At 36.9% G+C, this 23,091-nt stretch overlaps 4 protein-coding genes across 4 annotated transcripts; 2 read left to right on the forward strand and 2 right to left on the reverse strand.

Annotated features, from left to right (window-relative positions):
- Positions 1 to 5,086: 5,086 nt before the first annotated feature.
- On the forward strand, positions 5,087 to 9,794 carry LOC140879880 (probable apyrase 6). Its single transcript, XM_073283833.1, has 8 exons — positions 5,087 to 5,905; positions 6,398 to 6,510; positions 6,652 to 6,759; positions 6,858 to 6,912; positions 8,205 to 8,396; positions 8,503 to 8,570; positions 8,715 to 8,911; positions 9,266 to 9,794. The coding sequence occupies exons 1-8, from the start codon at positions 5,314 to 5,316 to the stop codon at positions 9,540 to 9,542; spliced, it is 1,602 nt and encodes a 533-aa protein (XP_073139934.1). The 5' UTR covers positions 5,087 to 5,313; the 3' UTR covers positions 9,543 to 9,794.
- A 1,217-nt stretch (positions 9,795 to 11,011) lies between these two features.
- Positions 11,012 to 14,827, forward strand: LOC140881499 (uncharacterized). The gene is made up of 8 exons (XM_073286858.1): positions 11,012 to 11,186; positions 11,600 to 11,934; positions 12,475 to 12,546; positions 12,899 to 12,963; positions 13,141 to 13,294; positions 13,569 to 13,667; positions 13,784 to 13,873; positions 14,410 to 14,827. The coding sequence occupies exons 2-8, from the start codon at positions 11,650 to 11,652 to the stop codon at positions 14,551 to 14,553; spliced, it is 909 nt and encodes a 302-aa protein (XP_073142959.1). The 5' UTR covers positions 11,012 to 11,186; positions 11,600 to 11,649; the 3' UTR covers positions 14,554 to 14,827.
- A 2,390-nt stretch (positions 14,828 to 17,217) lies between these two features.
- Positions 17,218 to 18,924, reverse strand: LOC140883410 (large ribosomal subunit protein eL34). The gene is made up of 4 exons (XM_073289857.1): positions 18,766 to 18,924; positions 18,499 to 18,578; positions 17,641 to 17,750; positions 17,218 to 17,545 (listed from the first exon to the last, which is right to left on the reverse strand). Exons 1-4 carry the CDS (start codon positions 18,842 to 18,844, stop codon positions 17,452 to 17,454), a joined length of 363 nt encoding a protein of 120 aa, XP_073145958.1. The 5' UTR covers positions 18,845 to 18,924; the 3' UTR covers positions 17,218 to 17,451.
- An 877-nt stretch (positions 18,925 to 19,801) lies between these two features.
- Positions 19,802 to 20,545, reverse strand: LOC140878215 (uncharacterized). The gene has a single exon (XM_073281822.1). It carries the CDS (start codon positions 20,543 to 20,545, stop codon positions 19,802 to 19,804), a length of 744 nt encoding a protein of 247 aa, XP_073137923.1.
- Between the last annotated feature and the right edge of the window lie 2,546 nt (positions 20,546 to 23,091).

A 23,091-nucleotide genomic window follows, 5' to 3' on the forward strand; every position in this document is an offset into this window, starting at 1 on the left:
ACGTGGAACAATAGAAGCCTGAGATCCAACCTGTGATCCCGATCCACTAGCAGAACCCATGCGCTGAGGACAATCTCTCCGCAGATGTCCTTGCTGATCGCAAATATAACAAGCACCAGTAGCTCTCCGACATGAAGCTGCAGGATGCTTCCCTCCACAGTGACTACAAAATTCCTCCTTCTTCTTCTTCTTCTTTCCGAAACGGAACATACCTCGTGAACCACGAGATCCAGATGAAGTAGTAGGAGTAGAAGAAGACGTAGGTCCAGATTGCACAACAGATTGAGCTCGAGGCTCAAAAGATCCACTAGGCTGTGCTGGCATCATCAGCTGTGCACGCCTATTGCTAGTCTCCACAAGACGGCAATGGTTCACCAAAGTCTCAAAAGATACCGGGTCATCACAGACGACAACTTGAGAGTAGATATCCTGGTTCAGGCCTTGCAGAAAGAGATCATACTTCGATGCATCACTTTCATTGATATGAGGACTGAAAGGTAGCAGATCAAGAAATCGCTGCTGATATTGATCAATAGTCATTGATCCTTGCCTCAAAGTAAGCAACTTCATAGATCGTGCTTGGCGAACAGCCGGAGGAAAATACAATTTCTGAAACTCCCGACAGAAATCTCCCCAAGTCACCAATCCTCTCTCAGTACGTGCCTGAGCAGCCTTGGCATCCCACCAAAACCATGCTCGATCCTCCAGAACGAATTCAAGAACTTCCAGCTTCTGCTCCTCAGTGCAATCGAAAGCACGAAAAGTACTCTCGAGTTTAGACATCCAACTCCTCGCCTGTTCAGGATTCTCGCCACCCACCAGAGGTTTCGGTCCTACTTGCATGAATTTATTAATAGTGTAGCGACGTCTCCCCTCATGATGACGATGCTGATCATCATGATGGCGGTGATGACGATGATGATGACCACCTCCCTGGCCAACACTACCATGACTCTCGTCAGCCATATCCTGAAAAGAATTGCACATTAAAATCCCAAATGCGCAAGAATTACTCAAGACTAGACTAAATCCCAAGTACTAATCCCAAAATCTAAGCATGCTCTGATACCAAAAATGTAGTGACCCTGCATGGAATCACCTACTAACTGGCAACTAATAGCATGCATTAAACTTAATACAGCAAAATAACTTAAACAGAGTAAAATATGTGGAAACAAAACCATAATTTACATATCAGCTTAGTAAATAATCCAGGCTTAATACTGTAGTGATACAACCAAATCAAAAACTTAAACAGTAAACATTATACAGCTATATCGAATCCTGCTGTATAATAAAATCCTCAAGGCTCTTGCTCCCTAGTCATGTCTTGAACTACCTGCTTCGTCCATCCTGCGACCTGCCCCATGGAATAGGGTGTCCAAGATAACAACTAGGACGTGAGCGCTAACGCCCAGTACATAAACATGAGTACACGTATAAATATGATGCATGCAACATGATGACTGGTAACGGGTCATCTGAAAAGTCATGCTCAGAACCGGCGCCACATGAGTGCTGCCACCGCACGGATCAACATCTGGGTACAACCACACTCGTCTAGTACACCAGAGTAGACAGACATAAATGCCCCCGCCGTCGCGGTACTCTCAGTGACAGACTATCGAGTATAGAGCTGAGCGGCTCTATAGTCAGGTATATCAAGGTATAGGCTCAACGTGTATATGCACATGACATATGAGTATAGAAAACAATAAATCATACATCATGCCATATAATAATGCCAAATAAATGCAACATATAAACATGTATACTCGCTGGCAATCTCAGTCAATGTATACGTACCTCTAGGCTAGTTCAAGTACAGTAGGATCCTAGGTTCAACACCTATATTCAAAAGTTCACTGTATCACTACTTAAGTTCTATAAGCCTTAACTAAGCTAATAAGTACTCCCAAAACTTAAATAGATTCCCGGACCATACCTTCATCCGTAGTAAGCCCTTTGAAGACGCTTGTCCTGAATGACTATAACCTCGTCTTGGTTATTTCAGAACCTCATTATTAACCGATAGGGCCCTCAAGTGTATATCTCACACTATATAACTGAAGAAGGAAACTCGGGAATTCGTATTTCAAAACTGAATCAAATGAGCCCTATTTATAGCCAAAAATCTCGGCCACGATCGAAACTTCCGATGTTGGGATCGAAGCTTCCGATCCAGCTCATTCTATGCATGTCCGACACGTCGAGATCGGAACGTCCGATCCGGCGATCGGAGCTTCCGATCTGCTTCCCGATCGACATTTGTCAAAACTCAAGGCTGAGTCATCGGCATTGCTGGCTGACAGAGATCGGAACTTCCGTTCTTGATCGAAGCTTCCGATCTCCGTGCATCCGATCGGCTTCCGAAGTGGTCAGGATCGGAGCTTCCGATCTGGCCCAAAGTCAAAAGCCCAAATTTGACTTCTGAAGCCCACTAACACTCCCGAGTTGGTTAATTACTAACCCTTAATCATGTCTAATATATTATTATCTTAAAATGGGTTCCGGGTTACTACAGTTTTACCCATCCTTAAAGGGGTGAAAGAGGTGAATTGTCCCAGCAGCTCGGGTCGAGGAACTGGTCCCGCTCTCCGAGGCGTGTTAGGAGTTCTAACATTCTTTGGACTCAAGGGCTTGCCCGTCCACCCATTCGATCGGGAAACTTGTATCTCTTCTAGATTCACATATTTTTCCGCCCGAGCAAGCAGCTCATCGTAAGTAGATGGTGGTTTTTTGATCAAAGATTTAAGAAAATCCCCCGTAGCTAGTACTTGGGTGAAACCGCTGATGAGCAGATCAGTAGTAGCAGTAGGCCCTTCAAGGGACAAAGCACTGAATCGTCGAATATATGTGCGCAAATCTTCTTGGCCTTGCTATTTGATGGCAAAAAGACTAAGAGTAGTTGTAGGGTGTTTTTTGCTACTAGCAAAGTGGTGTAAAAATGCCTTGCTGAAATCTTTGAACTCCTTGATATCCCCCGGTCATAGTAGGTTAAACCATTGCTGCGCTGGCCCAATCAGGGTATTGAGGAAGACTCGGCACTTGATCGGGTTAGAATATTTGTGCAGTAGTGCGGCATTCTCGAAACGGGACAAGTGCTCTTCTGGGTCTCCTTTTCCATCATATTCTCCCATATGTGGGAACTTAAAGTTTTTGGGGAGTTCGGACTCCAGTATTTCGGGAAAGAAGGGAATATTCCGGACTGGCGTGGCTAGATATTCGGATTGTTTTTTCTTCAAAAGCTCCATCTCTTCTTTCAATTTCTTAATTTCCTCTAATTGCTCGTTCTGATCTGGTGGTTGGGGGAGGGAGATTAGCCGCCCTTGCAGCCATAGCTTTTTCAACCGCGGTCGCAACTAGTTGCTCCATCTGTGTATCTACTACATTCGTGCCAACCATCTTAACTCTGTTTCTTCAATTTCCCACAGACGGCGCCAATTGATGATGTCGAATTTTTCCTCCGGGTTCGGTCTGGTAAAGCAAATCTCCAAATCCTTCACAAATCGGGTCGGGTCGGGCACGACGGAGCTCTGCACAGGCAGAAGCTAAATTAGGGGGCGCCGAAGGTGTTTTGGCGTGACCCCTCCGATGCCTAAGTCAATGCTCGAATGTGAAAGAGCTTGACAAAAAGTAAGAACAAGAGAATATGCGTGCGTGAGTGTGTGAACAAGAAGTGAATAGAAGATATGAATGAATAAACCATGAACCATACCTGTATTTATAAGGGCTTGGAGGGGTAGGTTACCTTGATGAGGTAGAACATGTGTTAGAGTAGGATTCTACTCGTATAGGAGCCTTGACCCAGTAGGACTCTAACACCAACTTAGAGATAATGTCAAATTTTGGATTCATTAGATACTGTCCTTATCTGTTGATGATCTTCATGTGCCCGAGAGTAATAGAAGGTTCCAAATATTGGGCCCTTCCTGGGCTCGGATCGGGCTCCAACCATACCAGTTAGGGCTCAAGCTCATGAATTCATGATTATGATCTTATTTCCTAACAGGACCATTTCAAACTGGGTTTTTCATAAAATAAACTAGATGGGCCTCAAAGTATATTTTCAAAAACATGGATTATGGGCTCGGGTCGGGTTAGACCCGTATATTTTTTAGGGGCATCACAATTTATTATTCATTTAAGTTTAATTTAATTACTTGTGCTTGCTGTCTTTGTTTGCAAAAGAAAATCAAGAATGAGAATGAACTCCTTTTCACCAATGTTCGAAAACTCGGGCTAGGCATAGGCGCTAGGCGCCGGGTGGCCGCACCGAAAACATGCTAATCGGTCGGCCTTGGCGCCTAGGCGGTCCTAGGCGGGGCTAGGCGGAAATAGGGTAGGATTTTCAGATTTTTTTTAATTTGGGCTTTTAAATTCAAAACCCAAATTACAAAAAAAAAAAACTGAAATGTAATTTTTTTGTTGGGCTTAAGTTTTATAAGCCCTAAACTGATGTACGACAAGAAAATTGATTCGTTGGCTTGCCCTAGATCAAAATTCATCTTTCATTGTCTGCATAATTGAGTAACCAGAGCATCTCGCAAATTATAAGGCTGAAGAATCAAAGCGAATGAAGAAGCCCACATTTTGAGTGTCATATTTAAAAAAAAAATTGGTGTTTGCTCTTTCTTCAAATGTTGAACTCATTTTAAATTTGATATTATTGTCTTGGAGTTATAATATTTCATTTATTAAGTTGAAACCGTGGAATCCGCCTAGTGCCGCCTAGTCCCCGCCTAAGCGGCCTAGGCGCTAGGCGCTGATCTTGCGCCCGACTAGCGCTAGCGAATTTTAGAACCATGCTTTTCACGCTTCTCTCGTTTTCTTGTCCAAGTTTTTTTTTTATAAATAAATTGTTGAATTAAGCGATCAGTATAATCTTGATATTAAAGTTTAAAACTTGTGTGTTAATGTAAAGAAGCTAAATTATACATCACAGCCCTTTATTGGAAAACTAAATTACAAACAGAGGATTCAGATTCAGACCCGGATCCGAAAGATTGCAGGATCAAATGAATGACCCGATTCAGACAGGTTTCTAAGAAACATCCTATATAATTCCGCGATCATCGTTGCCCCCCAAAATGAAAAATTTCACAAAAGAAAAGGTAACGGAAACAGCGAGGGGGAGTCAGAAAAAGGGTAAGAAAGACATCCACGCGTCGGAGAAAGAGAGGGCTTCTTTGATTTCAAGAGCCCTCTCGATCTAACACAAGAAATAATTTTTGTTTTTGAAATTATTGGTGGTGTTATTGTTATTGATGGTAAGTGTGTTAATCATATGTTTCGTCAAAGTTTTCATTTTTGATGCGCCGTCCGAATGCCCGCACTGTAAACCCTAGTTTGGAGAACGACAAACAAATGGATCCTGTCAAACTCAGATTCCGTCCTAACAGACCCGGTTTCCGAAGTCCCAACATCAAGTACACAATTCCCAGATCAAGATTTGTGTTGTACTCTTCAATTTTTGTAGCTTTAGTTTTAAGTTGCTACATTTTGTTTTTTGGGAGAAAGAATCAAGAAACGAAGAGATATGGGGTGGTGATAGACGGAGGAAGCACGGGCACGAGGATTCATGTGTTCAAGTACGAGGTTAGGAAAGGTAAAATGGTTCTCGATTTTTCGGAGAAGGGATCGGTTTCAATGAAGGTGCATCCTGGGTTATCGGCTTATGTGGAGGAGCCGGAGGGAGCTGGAACAGCGGTGGCAGAGCTGGTTGAATTTGCGAAGAGGCATGTGCCCAAGGAGCTGTGGACGGAGGTTGATATTCGGTTGATGGCCACTGCGGGAATGAGGTTGTTGAAGAATGAGGATCAGGAGAGAATCTTGAATGTGTGTAGGAGGGTTCTGAGGGAGTCAGGTTTTCAGTTTAAGGATGATGGGGCCACTGTTATTTCAGGTTTGTATCAGATTTATTTGACAAAATCATATCGAAAGTCTAATTTGCATGCAATTAAGGATCCTGGTAATGGGTTCCTGGCTAGAATCTTTGTTAATGTTTAACATATCGTGGCAAGTTTGGTATCTTGGAAGATAGACTTCTTGCAAATCCTCGAATTTTATGAGGTTCCATCTGTATAGAATCTGCCATTGGGTGGATGCTAGATTTCATTATTGGACGTAGATTATCAATCAATTATATAAGTCATTTTTGGTTTGTTGTGCAATATGGAGATCCTAATGGGATATTCAACTTGTAAAATTTTGATGTTTGACCCTTGGTAAGGGAAGCTTGTTAACGACAATCTTAATCTGTAATTATAATTGTCAGTTTTAACTTAAGTGATTCCTTGAATAATCATATATCAATCAAGCTGTCAAACTTGTTATACATTTATACTTCACTTGCTTATCTTTTTTTATTTAAGATTTAATTCATAAAAAATTTCAGGCTCTGATGAAGGCTTGTATGCTTGGGTTGTCGCTAACTACGCTCTTGGAACTCTTGGAGGCCATCCAACACAGACAACTGGAATTATTGAACTTGGTGGGGCTTCAGTTCAGGTTCAAAATGAGTTTTCTGCGAATAAAATTTCGATTCTCAAGCAACTGAAATTAGCATATTTTAAATTTTTTTATGTCATGTCACTCAGTTTTTCTTATATTTGGTTATGAATGTATATATATTTTTGGTGACAATTTCAGCTTACATTTGCCACAAATGAACCAATTCCCCTTGAGTTCTCTCGAAAAGTTAGTTTTGGAAATTTCACTTACAATCTGTACAGCCATAGCTTTCTTCAGTTTGGTCAGGTAGCGATTCAACTTTAATGTTTGTTTATTAGGTTTTTATTTACTAATTGTCTGCTTTCTTAAATATGTCATTTAAAAAACTGCACATCTTTTTGCAGAATGTTGCATTTGAGTTGTTGAAAGAATCGCTTGTTGCCGGTGGCCAAGTTATGGGTCTGTAAAGTTGAGCACACTTTATTTCTTGGTTGAATTTCAAAATTTATCTGTTATAATTTTTCTTCTAACGTGATTTCTGATAATTACATTTACATAAGCACCCTTTCAAATCAAGGGTGCAATGAATTGTGGAGATTGGAGAACAATGCTAATGTTTTCTTACTCCTGCTTGAATCTTTAAAATGAACTTTTTTTCCCTCAAGTTGTGCTCGACTTCGAATTCAAATTTGATTACCAAGCTCTATTTAGTTCATTTTTAATTTATTTAGATATTGTTAGTATGTTGTATGGGATGATTGAAAGCCATGGCCGTGTAATATGAGTGATAAAAAATTGAATAGATATCAGTAGTTTATGTAGCGTAAGTAATTAAATGGTGTTTGATGTGTGGGTTGGACAATCAATAGATATCTTATCAATTACACCAAATAGTGTATTGTATGATATAAATCATATGATAAATATATATATGAAAGTCTTATAAGCTATCAAGTAAATTGTTTAGGTTCTAATTTGCCTCGAACATATATTAGAAATGTTTGAGCGCTGCTCGAGTTCGATAATTTTGAATACAAATTTGATAGTGTTTTTAGTAGAAATTTGATTGCATTTGAGTTGGCTTGAAAAGCTTCTAAACCTTCTTTATTTGTTTATATCTATGCTTCAATTTCATGTGCAACTCAGTTCTGCGTTGGTTTTCTAGTCCTGGTTTCTTAGGTAAAAAATTGGATGGATTGTGGTGAAGTTGGAACTTCCTAGATAACTTAAAAAAGTGATAACCATCCATATTCATATATCTATACCAAGTGGCACCGGAATGGTTTACTTCAGTGAAGGTTTTATATTGTGGCAATCACTTTTTTGGCTTCCAAAGTTTGCTGTTTTCCAGTTTATTTTTTGAAAAAATTAAGTTGCGTTTGGATTGATGAATTTCAAATTCATGGATTTCCATTATAATTTTTTTGTTACAATAATTCAAATCTTAAATCGTGACCTTACTTGTTTACACATTAGTAATATAAGGTAGGATGCATTTCAAATGACAGTGGACTTGAAATCTATATTAATTATCATGAAATATTATATAAACATGTAATAGATGGATGTAAAGTTTTTGGCTTCACTTGTGTAAAGAACAAAAATACATTTGAAATCCATATTTTTCAAGTGCATACCTCATCACTCTAATTACTGTGTTGTGCGAAACTTGTGCTGGTTTAATAAAGACTATAGGAACTAAATTAACTTGGTTTTCTAAATTTGCATAATACAAGGTTTTATTAATGCAGCAACTGAATTCCTTCAGACAGGAAAGCCAGTGGACCCTTGTACTCCCCGGGGATATACACATGATGAGGAGGCCTGGAAGCTCTCTCCTGCTTCTGTGATTCAAAAAAATAGATACTTATCAAATTTGCTTCCGAATGGCAATTTTTCAGGGTGCAGATCTGCCTCTATAGAGCTTTTGCAGAAAGGCCGAGGTTTTTTGTTCTTCTTTTAGGCAACATTTTCAGTGTCATGTTTTGTAATGGTCTCATATTTTGTATTGATGTCTTTAGTATTCATTCATTTATTCTCTTTTTATAGGGTCAAAATTTATACCCAAGCTCCAAGGAAAATTTTTGGCCACAGAGAATTTCTTTCACACTTCTAAGGTTCGAATTGGCATTTATCTTGCTTTAGATTATATTAGAATTTGATATTGAAATTCTGTGTGGCATTCCTCCTTTTGCAATTTCTTTTGTTTGGCAAATCTCTTCTGAACGCTCCTTTCTCATTTGCTGCCTTTCCACTTTCAGTTCTTTGGGTTGAGAGAGAGAGCCTTTCTCTCTGATCTAATGGTTTCTGGCCAAGATTATTGTGGTGAGAATTGGTCTAAATTGAAACGAAAGTACCCGTCTCTTGAGGAAGAAGAACTGCTTCGTTATTGCTTCTCGTCAGCATATATTATCGCCCTGCTACATGATAATCTTGGAATTTCTCTGCATGATACGAGGTATTACTTAATCTGTAGCGAAGCACATGAATCTTTAATCTTGTTTTCCGACCTCAAGCTACTAATAATCGCATCCAGGTTAGTTTGGATAGAAAAACACTAAGCTTAAAAAAGTACTTTATTGTGCAGGGCTTTTTAAAAGTGATTCTTGACCGTAAACGACAGCAGTTATATGTTGAACTATTCAGCTAAAACCATCTTGTTTGTTAGTATTTTTCAAAGTAAAGTTGAACCGTGAATGGTGAACGCTATACATCAATACTAATCAGTAAATCTAGTAGTATCCACTTTAAAAGTAAAGTTTGTTCTTCGTCATTACCTGCGTGCATCTTATCATTCTTGTGATTCGAGCAGGATTGCATATGCTAATCAAGTCGAGAACATTCTGCTTGACTGGGCATTAGGTGCTTTCATCCTACAATACTCATCTAAATTGGACATGCAACATTCAAATTGGATTGCCAGCATAATAGGAGGCGACTCCTCAGCACTGATGCTTCTATTCGGTATTTTCCTAGTGTTGATACTCATGACATGGATCATTTCGAAACTGAGAAAGCCTCAGCTGAAAACGATCTACGATTTAGAGAAAGGAAAGTATATAATCACCCGAGTGGGTAGATATTCATAGCTTCACACGGTTTGCTCGCAAGAGGGACCTGCTGAGTTTATCGATCATCCGAAGAAGTTGGTAAACTTCCTCATTATATTGGGGCATCGATTTAGTGTTAGAGATGAAGTGATGATGCGTGGGCTGGCGCTGGTTAGCCCTTCATGTATTTTACTGGAAAACATAGGTATGGTACGGTTGTGTCCATAGATTTTCAGTGTTTATATAATTAGAATATATATATGATTGAAAGGATCGTCTGTTCCTTGGATTGGATACTCTTCTGTTAATGCTTCTTCTTCTGAAGGGGGAAAAATAATGTTTGGTTAAATTTATGGGTCCGCTAAATTTTGCTGATAACGGCTAGAGACACGAAGCCCCTATAGCTTATGAGAAGAAATTTTTAAATAATAATAGTTTTTTTTTGAAATATTATTTCATGTATTTCTGTAATTAACTAATTTTTGTTTCTAAGATCAAAATATTCCTTTCTTGTACTGCTCTTTTTTTGTTTTGAGAAACGAGAATTAAAATCAAGATTAGGTACACGGCATCCATACCTAAACTTAATTATTAAGTGGGGGAAAAAAAGGTCAAAACTGCACTATAAGTTTAGGTACCCCATCATCTTGTATATTTTTTAAATTTTTATGATTTTAAGATTTAAATAAATAAAAAAACTTGAAGAAATACAGCATATATATATATAAGATGTAAATTGTAATGAGCAGGCTGCCTGCCCTGTGTCTGAATGTATTAATGATGACGACAAAAGGAACCGTTATTTCTTTCCTTCTCCCCATTTTTCAACTTTCTTTCTCCTCCTTTTTAAAATCTCAATTTGCCCTTCATCTGTGTCGATATATCAAATCGCTTAATTTCCTTTTGGATCCATTGTCTACCAATAATACTGTGGATTATATTAGAGAGTGTTTGTAATCACAAAAAAAAAAAAAAAAAATTCTTAGCTTTTGGCTTAAAAAAATTATTTTTGTTTGTTTTTTAAATCTAGATTATGTGTTAGCTTATGCTTAATTTAATTGAAATTTAAAAGCTAGTCATATGGTAATTATGATTCTCCAAAAGTGATTATAATAATAAGGTCATTGTTAAAATCATTCTAATCACTTATTTATCAAACATATCAACTTTGATTTTTAGATTTTCACATTTGTTTCCAAACATTATCAATTTTTAATTTTTTTTAATTTTTTTTATAATTTATAAATTAATCACTTCTACAAAAAGTACAATCTATTGCAAACACTCTTTTAATGGATTAGTCAAAATTTTGCGAAAAATTAGACTTAATTTTATTTCGGTTTAATCCAATCCTTTCGTTTTGAAAGAATAGATTTTAAGTTGTAATGTAATTGTACTTTTGGATTTGACAAATAAAATATTTTTATATTTGGTATGAATAATTAATAAATAAAGAAGAAAAGAAAATGCAAAAAGATTGGAAACCTCACCCCTTCCAGATACATAGACTAAATATCGAGAACAAGTCAATAGCAGTTTCGAATCAAAACGCGTGATGGCTCTATAATACAATTCATACGTTGCGAATCGGGCGTTCGATTTATATACACATTTTTCTCTTGGCTGAGCGAATATTTTGCGATTTTCTATCCGTTTCCGATTTATCCAGTTCTCTGTTTTCAGGTACTTTTTTTGGTTTCCATGTTTCTCTTGTTCTTCTTATATCTCTTTTCTTTGCTTTATTACACAAGTCTTGTTGGGTTTTACCTGTTCTTCAGCTGAGAAATTCTCTGATCCCTCTGCTTATTTCAGCGTGCTCGGTTGATTTCGCCCTTTTCTTGTAACACCCACGATTTGCTGTAGAATTAGAGTTTAGGTTGTAAAAGGCTTGATTTTTTCGGTTGAATTGGTTCAAGTACCTTACAATTCTGAGTGTTTCGTGAATTGGTTTCTTGTTATTCTTTGAACAATCGTCTTTCTTGGGTTTTTTTTTAATTATTGTACAGCTCAAAAGATTGTAACTTTGTACTTGAACTGGAATTAGGCATTTCTTAGATTGTAACTTCGAGGGATTTGTTTTCGTGATTGTTCTTCAGGAATTATCGTGGCAATTGTTGCTTCTGTTAAAAGTATCTGAAAGGTGTAAATGGGGGAGCATGTGGTGGTAAACGTTGACCAGATCTCAAAACCAGCTACAGTCGAGCCTGGCCAGTTGATGCAGCAGGCTGTGGAATGTGGGCCCACTGGGAAAAGGCCCGAAATTGGGTCCTCATCATCAAAAGCTGTGGAAGACGATAAAGTGGTGGTGGTGTTGGACAATGAGGCAGATGAGGAGGCGCCTCTTATCGGAGTTGGGGAGTGCCGCATTTGTCAGGAGGAAGATTCTCTCAGCAATCTGGAGAGTCCTTGTGCTTGTAATGGTAGTCTTAAGGTAAAGGTTCCATGTTATAACATTTATTGGTTTGGATTGGTTGGTATAATCTGTACTGCTATTTTGTGTATGTATGATTGATCTGTGGTGGTGTGTTTTCTTGAGGAGTTCTGGTGTGAAGGTTTAATTTTTAAATATCGCAGTGCTGTGATACACTTAGTGAACATGAAAATTTTGGGCCATTGAAATGTTGATTGTTCTATCCAGACAGCAACATTAGTAAGGATTGAAAAGTTGTAAGGTCCTGGCTTTTTGGAACATTTTTGGCTTAGCAGTATTTCATATTTCGAAAGAGGAAAGTCATGCACGCAAATGGACTAAATTAGCTGATGGTGAAGAAAATGGTTTTTATTCTTCCAGTTATATATTAAAATTTATCCCATCCAGTTCCGTCCCCTTAATTCAGCATTTTATTTCTCATAACTTGTTTATCTGTTTTGTGATTTTGTCAGCCTTGCATGTGTCATAGCATCTTTTTCGATCTATTTTTCTTGGAAACAGCATTGGTTAAATATTTTACTGAATACCATTGTTTTACAGCATGCTCACAGAAAATGTGTTCAACACTGGTGCAATGAAAAGGGTGACATTACTTGTGAGATCTGCCACCAGGTATGTAAATTAAAATTTGATTTTTCATACGTGGAGACTGGAGAGAGATTATTTAAATAGATCTCCGCTATTCCCCTGCATCTGCTTCTAGGTCTATCATCTCTGCGCATGTTGCATATGCGTACAAATGTCTTGATCATATCCTAATACTTAGCCATCATCAGAACGTACCTTTTTAATCTCATTTTATGAACCATTATATAAAACCTTCCATATGCGATATAGTTCATCACTCGGAGTTGGTGGTGCTTGCAGCTAACTCAAGTGATAAGATTAGGATGTTAGCAAGTTGTTTTTTCTTTGTACTATTAAATTTTTTCATATGCTGATACATTCATCACTTGACATACAGCCATACCAGCCTGGTTATACAGCACCTCCAAGGCCTCCTCCTGACGAAACAACCATTGATATAGGGTATGTTTTGGTTTTTACACGTTGGAATTAGTTACTCATAATTCTCAACTTTAGTTGCCATTTCTTGATACAGAAAGAAAAATTAAATAGCCTAATGTTCAACATCTTATGGAGTTATTTAATTTGATCTTCCACAATCGCATTGAGTTTCTTGTTTTTTTAATGTTAAAATTGTAGGGGAGTATGGCTGTCTGGCACGCCTCTGGATATGCATGATCCTCGTCTTCTGGCACTTGCAGAGGCTGAACGTCAATTAATTGAATCTGACTATGATGATTACAATGGTACAAACAGTAGTGGGGCTGCCTTTTGCCGGTCAGCTGCTCTAATCGTAAGCATTTGTTACTACAATTTTTTTGGCATTTTCATTTTCGGCCTACTCCATCGAAAGATTCGGAAAGAAAAATGTCAAAGTCAGTGTCAAGTTTGGTTATTTCTGTTGGTTAAAGATGTCTTCATTACCCTGGGAATTAAGATAGAAAACATTTATAATTTATTCCATTTGAATTTTCTTGGACAAATAGAGCTCGAATATTTGGTAAATAGACATTTCTCACATGTTGCAAGTGCAGCTTGAAGTAAATTAATCCTATTTGAATTGGCAGTTAATGGCTCTTCTGCTACTGCGCCATGCTCTGTCCATCTCTGATGATGGAGATGCGGAAACAGATGGAGATCAACAAGATGCGTCAACTTTCTTCTCCGTGAGTGGATATTAACTTCTCATGTTTTAATTTTATGTTACTTTGAGAAAAAAAAATGAAAAAGTGTTGCTCAAATTTCCGGATCATTATACATACTGACTATTCAATGAATGCAGTTGTTCATACTTCGAGCCGTTGGCTTTCTTTTGCCTTGCTACATTATGATCTGGGCCATCAGTATTTTGCAGCGACGACGACAAAGACAGGTAAACATGAGTATCACTCAGCTCATTGTAAAGCTTAAACAAGGAAAATTGTTGATTTTAGTCTCGTAACTATGGATGTGAAGCAATTGTCAATTTTATCGTGTCCTTTTCACTCGTATTTCTAATTTTCTATTTAGGGATATATTTGCAAATTAAAATCAAATATTATAATACTTTTAATGGGCTAAAATGATAATCACTTATAATTTCATATTGAAGTTTATGGTAAGCATTACTAATTTATTAGAGAGTAAATTGTTTGGAGTCTTTGTAATTTTCATGCAGAATTTAAATTTTAGCGTCACGGGGCGACTAAAATTTTCAGTCAGGAATCTCATAGTTGAGAAATGTTACTGGAAAATTTGAAGCATCTGTGTGAAAAGACTTTAAATCGATTCTTGTGGAATAAAATAAATTGACGACTAAAGCAAAATAAAGATATTACACCACCTTAGTCAAGAACTAATGACCATTTTCCTTTAGATTAATGTAAACCTGTGTTAATCTTTCGTTGCACCTGTGATTTTGTTTTGCAGGAAGCGGCAGCATTGGCAGCTACACAATTTGCAATTGTGGTTCAATCAGCTCAAAGACAAGGCCTTCTGGTAACCTCAGCTGCACCGCCAGTCACTTCACAGGCCACCCCTCAACCAGAACATCCTCAAAGAAACGAAAGTTAACACCCATCACCAACCGACTCCTCGTAATAGGCTGGAAAAGATCCATTAATGCATCGAGTTCTCCTTTTTCGTTTCATTTTCTTTTATTCTGGGGTACAATCCGCCTGTGTATATGAATCAGTTCTCAGATGAGCTTAAAACTTGGTGAACTGGTTTAGAGCATCAGCGATCTCTTCGGTCAAACATATATAAAATGGATCAAAACTGTATGTGTTCGATGAATTTTCTGTGTCGTTCTATAATTGATATTTGATACCAGTTGGTTAACTATTTACCGAAGACGTGCACTACCCATTCTGGAAAATGAATGGTTCTGTGTGGTAGTCTTATTCTCCGATTAATCAGTGGCAGCAACATAAAGTAGCTGATTGTTCTAAATGCTATTGCTTTGAGACTCTGCCACTAAACGAAAGATTCCTTGCATTTCCCTAATTTTATATTCGTAGCTTTTTAGTACAACGCTTGAAACATACATCATCAATATCAATACTATCAAAAGCAAGGAAGTGGTCTCTTTCAAAAAAAAAAAAAAAAAAAAAGGAAATGGTTAAGTCTAATAATAGCTTAAAGAGAGCTACTTGAACGGGTCTTGAAACAAAGACGCGAGAGAGTGGCAAAAAAGGCATAAAAGAAACAGGGTAATAATACAAGAAATCAAGATTGGATTTTTGGCGCATAGGAATGAGCGCTTGGAATTCATTCTAAAGCAAGATCTCCGAATGATAAAGCTAATGTTTAGGTTTTTGAGGAAGATGTTCCATTCCCCAATTATCCTTTCTCTTGCCATTTTTGCTTTATGAATGATTAGAGAAGAAGTGCTTTGGCTGCTCAAACTTTGTTTCGTAAAGAGTAAGGAAGGCTTACTCACAACAGAACCTACATGTCATATGACAGAGCGGAATTGTATGCCATGTAAGCAAACCGAATTAGCTAGTGGAATAACCACAGGAAAAACTTGGTGCATCCGAGTGGACTCGAACGTTAGCGATGATACTCATATCATGCCATATCCCAGTGTATATATGTAGTCTTGTTAGATCAGGTGCACGAGGGAATTTCTTGATAGTATTGGTGATAGGAAGGGTAGGATGACATGGCAAATACCTAGGAATCCAACATGGTAGGATGACATGGCCAATTGACTAGGAATCGGAATTTATGTGATTGGTCTTTTGCTAAGGTGACAAAAGCAAAAGAAATGATAGAAACGCAGGAAGGCAAATGGCAAAAGATGCTTATCTTCTCAAGGATGTTGCTCTAATCGCCTTTATTCATCCTTACTATTCAGATTCTTCTTACACCAGCCTTAATTTTGCCTCCATCTCAAGACTTAAGATTGGAGAGAATCTAAAACTCTTGCATTGATTCTGGGCCCTCATTACTTTATGCTTTAAATTCCCCCCAAATTTCAAGAGTTATATATAAATGGTGAAGTAGAACATGGATAAAATAGATCATAAACTCTAATGCCCCTTAGTTTCCCCCCTGAAAGAAACCATGTGTCTTTGTATTTACAGAGCAACTCTGATATTCACCTGTATAGGACTATTAGCAGTTCATTTGCATACGGTTTGTTGCTTGAAAAGCACAGATCTTGCCCTAAGACAAGGTTTACAAGATCAATCATCATGGCAAAAAAATCATCGCATGCTCGAGGCAGCGGTTGCCAAGAAGATCTCGAATACAGATAAAAAACGAGCATCAGAAAAGAAGAAACTCCATCCAAACAAGTCGTGCAAACTGAGGGTTCCAAGAGGATCGAATCCCATCCATAACCGAACTTGGAGTAAAGACGGGAACTTGTGAAATACACGAAAGTTGCACGTCTTTTATAGGGCATTTGATGCTCCTCAAGCCATATATCTTATCATACAGCAAATATGAAGTTTACACCACTGGGAAAACACATCACCATTGGAAGGTCGCTTTATCTCTAAGTGACTGGATTCTTGATTTTATGACATTCCCAAGTAATTAGATCATCGTTAAGGCGATCCTTTTATGGTCGAACTTCAGGTACATCTGCTATCTTGGGTATTTTATTGTTTTAGAAGTTTGAGTTTTTTATTTGGTATTATTTATTTGTGTGACTTATTGTAGTAATTCCAATAATTTTCATCTTCTTTACATTTTCTTCTACCTACAAGTTTCTTCCCAAGATTCTTGTTGGGAACTAAAGCAAAGATTATCCACGGCTTCGTCTATCAGAATGATAAAGATGTACGGTAACAAATGATAAAATTGTTGATTCGCAAGTGAAATTGGTACTCACGTCTCATTGCTTTTGGATCAAATTCAACTTTATATAATCGAAGAGAACAATAGGAACGAAAATACATTCATATGAAACTTGACAATAACGCTTTGGGCCTTAGAGACGACAGAATTAGAAAACATTTTCAAACATAGACTGAAAGCCTTAGTAGTCATGGCGACTCTCTATTCTATATACTCAATCAGACTCTAACAAAATGTGCCACAATCTACGTGAATGGTAGGCTAAATCCTACGAGAGCATTTCAAATTTTACCAGCAAAACAAATAACAAAGAATCATATCGTTTCCGTTTAGCTTTCCAGCTGCCAGATACTTGCTACAAGCGTTGATCCATTTATTTAACAAAAAGGAGTCGCAACCACGCAAGGATATGATAATAGATACAGATTCACAAATAGTGACATTAAATCAAAGAAATCAAAATTTGATTTTCAGAGTCACAAGCGGAAGGCCAGAAAATCCCAGAATGCAGTAAAATAGAAACTTTAACAAACTTAACATAACAGGACATGTGTCAGAGATAGCAAGAAAATATAAATCTCAAGATTTAGAGCTTCGCAATACAATTCCATGGTTCCTCGTCTAATCGTATTCAAAACTATCTCCGCATATGGGTTGAATTCAGCTCTTAGCAGCAAGTTTTTCCTTTGCCTTTTGTATCTTCAAAACCTTCTTCACAATCTTTTGTTCTTCTACCAAAAATGCTCTAATGATCCTACACAAACATTGTAAGACACCATTATACCAACAGAAAAAATTGTTAAAAACAAACATGAAAATTATCATAATTTAAGTGCACTATAAACCAACCTTTCCCTGACAGCACTACCCGATAAAACTCCACCATAAGGACGGTTGACAGTCCTCCGATTTCTAGGTAATCTAGATCTCTTGTACTCAGTAGGTCTCAAGTGAGGAATCTGAAATAAGATTTGACAAAATGTCAAGTAATGTCAGAATAGTAAATATTTACGCAGGAAGACAAGTCAGAAGAATCAAGTAGTGGAAAGATAGTCACTACAAATTATAACTAAATTACCACATCCATTTAAATGACATTGGTTTATGAGACAATATTAACAACTGCTACTTCCTAAACCATCTTTTATTTAGTTGTTCCAAACCATCTACAACACCACTTTATAATCTAGCTCAACACGTAGAGTACAAAAGTATTGATGTAAGTCACATATATCTTACAGGCTTCACCACATACACCCAAACTTTTAATATTCACCGAAATAATCCAAAGATTGTCCACCGGCTTATCATCTTCCTCCATGTTCAAGAAGATCAAGGTTTCCATGGATAAAGATATAATTGTTGAATGTTGACAGATTGATAAGTGAATATATGCATCCCACATTCATCAAAATAATATGAAACAAAAGACTACAATGAAAATGAAGATCCCACAAGTAAAACGCAAGTGGCAATGTGACAATTTAAAGCCATTGAGTACAAAGGAAATTTCATAAGATATAATCAACTAAAGTTGGATTGCAACTGAAATATTTCTGCACCACCCTGATCTCACATAAAGCTCCACCTTCCAACAACGCCCAACAGAAAATTTTGAAAAGCCAGATTAATACACAACCAAACTAACATATACTGAACAAATCAGACAAATCATTTCACTAAAGTCGATTGGGAAAAGATACATACCCCTTGGATTCTCTTTCCAGTAACAGGGCATTTAGGACCACTTGCCCTTTTCTTAGTACTCTGATACACTAGCTTCCCTCCTATTTTCACACGCATAACAAAAACCAATCCATGAACAAGAAATCGACAAATGACACAAATTTGAGAAGAGGCTAGTTACAAAACGCGAAATGCAAATATAACACACAAATTCGAAAGCAAAGAACAATTGATCAGTCTCCAAAACAAAAAAAAATTATTTATCACAAGTTTAGTAAGGATTGATACCGGGGGTTTTAACAACACGATGTTGATTGGATTTCGTGGCATAGCTGTGTCGTTTCCTGTAAGTGAGCCGCTGCACCATTTTTCACAGCCGGATTCTTGGATATGGGAACTGGCTCGAAGTTTTCAAACGAAGAGGAATATGCAGAATACGAGCTCTATTTAAATGGAGGCTAAAGACGGACGAAACCCTAGTTTTCGATCGAGATATCTGGACTGGGCCGGTTTTGGGTTAGCCCAATAAATTCAGGCCTAGCAGTGTTATAACTCTTGGCCCATTTCAAATAGAATAAACAAATATATGCCAATGTACAGTGCATCTATATAGTATTACTTATTAGCATCTCGAATGCGTGCTTGTATAATTTTGTTTATTTATTTATTTTTATTTCATAAATTTTGTATTTAAATTATAAAATAAGAATATTTGTAAAAAAAACAAAAGTGAATTAAAATTTGGGAAACAAAAAAAAAAATAAGGGTATTATTGGTATATTCAAAAAAGCTTCACCAAAATTGAGTTATTATTCACTCATCTCCCTTAATTAATAGTATATATATATATATATATATATATATATATATAGTAAGATTTTGAAATTATATCGTAGAATTTGTATTAAATATATCGTCAAATTTTGATAATTAAAACTTTCGTATTGAATTTTTTGTGACGTACAATATGGGTGAAGTCTTTAAAACATATTCCATTCATAAATCTTTTTGGTAATTGAATATAATATATAAACTTACAGTACTTATAAAATCCAAATGTAAATTTAATTGTAAAATGGCATTACAGATCCATGTTTTACCTCATTGATCATATGTATGTTCATGTATAACAGTCTGAAAACATAATTTCTATTCAGCTAGAATTGGAGATCTTAACATTACATCAATGATTCCAATCGAAATTAATGTGACATTAAAAACTTCCATAGACAATTATATGTAGTCACGTATACATGTTTAATAGATAAAACGAAACGAACGTAAGGTGACCGATGCAATTTGTATTAGCTAGAAATTGGTAATATCAATTTGTGGGCATCTGGTAGCGGCAAATAGGACAATAGTGGCTGGCTTTAAGCCATTTGCGGATGCAATCCTTGTGGAAAACATGAGAGCATGGCATGATCATGACTAGTACAGCTTGTTCGAAATCTTCCAAACAAATCCTGCAACTCCCATCATGATCATTATTAGAATCAATCATCTTGCTCTTCAAACATTCGATGGATGCATCTGTAGCCGGAACCATAGCAGGCTCGTGTGCTTCTTGCATGGACCGTCGAATCGCCCTATGGATGTCTACAATATTTTCATCATGAAAGATGTGATTATGGACTATAGCAAAGCCGAAATCAATTTTCAAATTGTTGCAGTCTTGTGGCAAGTGCTCCACAATAATGTCCCATGTTTCCGATATAACTTTGGCCAACTTGTAAAGCTCAGACCACGTCGGGAGTGAAAAATCTTTAAGCCATCCGAAAACTCTTCTGTGCATTTTATTTTTGCAGTGGGTACTGCCCTTTTCTGAATTGTATTGGATTGATTTGGTAACCAAATATTGGTCCTCTACCTCATCCACAAACTCTAAATCCGTAGAATCTTGGCGTAAAATCCAATTTCGGTACTTGTGTTGGCAATAAAAGTTGAAGGTGGCTTGAATATTGAACTGATCATGATCTGCAGGCTGGCCTGTTTCTATGCCTACAGTACATGTGGTTGAATCGAAATCAACGTTTCGACGACGACATTCATGATAGTATGAATCCATAGTGTAGTGTTCTTCAAGATTAATTCATGAACCAGAAAAGGAGAGCAAAACTAGGTAGATAGGTAAAAAAAGACACATGAAAATAGAATTTTATGATCCGAATAAAATAATATATGGTGTTCGCTGATTCAAATATAAACTGATGAAAGAAGCAAAAGGGAAATATATATACGTGCGTGTCTAATTTGATTAGGAAACGAAGTGTTGAAAGAAAACCTAATTTAAATAGAAAGTTAATTAAGGAAACTAAATCCAGGCTGTATCAGATTTGTTACTGATCTTAATCCGTCATTCTAAATTTAAATCGTTATTAATGGGATCATGAGAATCCAGGGATACAGATGTTCGAGCACGTGGGTACGTTTTCTTGTGGCTAATGGTCAATGGAATCCGATTTCCAAAATTTACTTATTTAATTTTCTTCAAGAAACAATGTGTAGTACTCCTTAAAAAGACGCGACGCAATTTTTTGTTAATCTATACTCTTTTAATTAATTTTGTAAAATTTTATTTAAAATTATAATTATATCATCGTTATATTAACTTCGATCCTACCCCATGGGTATGTGAAACTCTCTCATTGATCCAAATGATGTGGGCTCACATCAATCATGTGTGGTCTACATAATTTAGACCAATCATGTGCTTCCACCTATCCCATGGGATAGAACCGAATTTTCCGTTGGGAGACTTTTTAGCTTTACACAGGTTGCGTGTATTTTGATGGGGATATATATATATAGAAATTTTTAGCTGCCCAACCAATGATGCCCAACTCATCTCCGACAACTAAAACCTGATACGAATTTTTTAAAAAAAAACAACTAAAATCCGGTAACGAGTTTTAGTGGTCGAAAACGAGTTTGGCAGGAATGGTTGGACAGCTGAAAATTACTATATATATATATATATATATCATATCATTTGGAATTTTGATCTGGTAAATTTCAATCAACATTAACGCGACACTAAAGATGAAAACAACTTCGAATATAATAAATAATTAAAACTCAATTTTGACAAAGTAACGAACCAAATATACAAAAATAATTCAGTTAGACATTTGTGTGGAAAGATACATGACCAAAAACTGGTTAATGAGACTATTAAAGTAAGTTGATGAAAGGGCCCGTGTCCTGATTTAATATTTAATGATCAAACAACCAGGATTAATTAATGTAAACAGCGAAAACGAGTTAAAAATTTGCGTTTGGGCCTACAGAAATTTCGGCATGACCTATTCGTAAATAGGACATCCCAAAAACCTGTACAACACAACCAGCAATATATACTCGAAAATAGAGTCACAACTCCAATTTACAAACCTATAGCCGCACTGGCCAGGACTAAACACATGCAGAGTCGGCAGGGCTCGATCACACAAATAACAATTCAAAACAAGGTCCAAAACTATTTATACAGATACACAGGGCATCACCCCGGCAAATATAAAACTCGCTAAACTGATATATATACATATATCTGGAAACTTGACTCCACGCTCGCCTCACTGGGTACCACTAGATGACGCTCCACCAGATGCGTCAAATCTCTCTGGATAACCTGCTATGGAATCACAAACAACCACAGCATAAAAAAAAAACAGGGGTCGGACCCCAGTACGACGAACTATAAAAATTACGACAAATATAACTGACATGAATAAAATCAAGTACAATGCAATGAAATGCAATGTAATGCGTGACAGGTATCAATGAAATAAGGGATACCAAAAGGAGTCCAAATAATCGTATCACAATAAACTCAGTGGCCACCCGTGCCAGGAACGCAGCAGACCTCGAATCATCACTGCTAATCCATACACGTAGCATCGGAGGGTGACAGGAGCGACCCGTCCAGCCTCATGCTATCATCAGGAGTGTCGTACGTAGCATCGGAGGGCAACAGGAGCTACCTGTCCGTGCCTCATGCTATCTCAGGAGTGCACTAAAACAATGTCACTCGCTCCATGATGACTCAATACATCTCAAGAGATCAATATCAATAGCAATCAAAGGATTCAAGGCTCAACGTGCTATGTAAACTTGTAAATGAGTGAATGAAATCATATAATACACGTAAGCACATAAAACACATTATCACTCATTACAAAATATTTAATATCATTACATGCCATTATAGGCGTCGTAATATAAACAGCTCATACGTACCTCAACCGACACTTAATTACCACAGAAATATCTCAAGTATTTCTCGGATATTCCAATCCCAAATTTTCAGAATCTGTAATTCCAGAAAAATTGCTCATAAATCCTAAAATTCATATTTAATATTAAAACATCCTATCAATGACCAAATATCGAATATACGACTCTAAAAGTCAAAATACCCCAAGTAGAACAATCTGAATTTTCCGAAAATTCCTACAAATTTCGAAAATTCGCATTTATATTTTCTAGAGCATCTAAACACTCAATTAATGAATAATCAACACTTAAATTCGAAAATCCCCAATATAAAAAAATCTGGAAATTCGAAATAAATCCCAAATAAATTCTGAAAAATATCGAATACCTTCAATCGAC

The sequence above is a fragment of the Henckelia pumila genome, chromosome 2 (genome assembly GCF_033568475.1).
Source record: "Henckelia pumila isolate YLH828 chromosome 2, ASM3356847v2, whole genome shotgun sequence".
NCBI lineage: Eukaryota > Viridiplantae > Streptophyta > Magnoliopsida > Lamiales > Gesneriaceae > Henckelia > Henckelia pumila.

Bases quoted from the DNA above. Each gene is read 5' to 3' on its own strand.
- LOC140879880 (XM_073283833.1), top strand. From the start codon at position 5,314: ATGCGCCGTCCGAATGCCCGCACTGTAAACCCTAGTTTGGAGAACGAC. The intron at 6,913-8,204 runs GTCTGTAAAGTT...TTATTAATGCAG, and splicing joins TGCCGGTGGCCAAGTTATGG to CAACTGAATTCCTTCAGACA. The intron at 8,912-9,265 runs GTATTACTTAAT...TGATTCGAGCAG, and splicing joins ATTTCTCTGCATGATACGAG to GATTGCATATGCTAATCAAG.
- LOC140881499 (XM_073286858.1), top strand. From the start codon at position 11,650: ATGGGGGAGCATGTGGTGGTAAACGTTGACCAGATCTCAAAACCAGCT. The intron at 12,547-12,898 runs GTATGTAAATTA...CTTGACATACAG, and splicing joins CTTGTGAGATCTGCCACCAG to CCATACCAGCCTGGTTATAC. The intron at 12,964-13,140 runs GTATGTTTTGGT...TTAAAATTGTAG, and splicing joins GAAACAACCATTGATATAGG to GGGAGTATGGCTGTCTGGCA.
- LOC140883410 (XM_073289857.1), bottom strand. From the start codon at position 18,844: ATGGTGCAGCGGCTCACTTACAGGAAACGACACAGCTATGCCACGAAA. The intron at 18,579-18,765 runs GTATCAATCCTT...GTGTGAAAATAG, and splicing joins TCGTGTTGTTAAAACCCCCG to GAGGGAAGCTAGTGTATCAG. The intron at 17,546-17,640 runs GTTGGTTTATAG...ATGTTTGTGTAG, and splicing joins GGTAGTGCTGTCAGGGAAAG to GATCATTAGAGCATTTTTGG.
- LOC140878215 (XM_073281822.1), bottom strand. From the start codon at position 20,545: ATGGATTCATACTATCATGAATGTCGTCGTCGAAACGTTGATTTCGAT.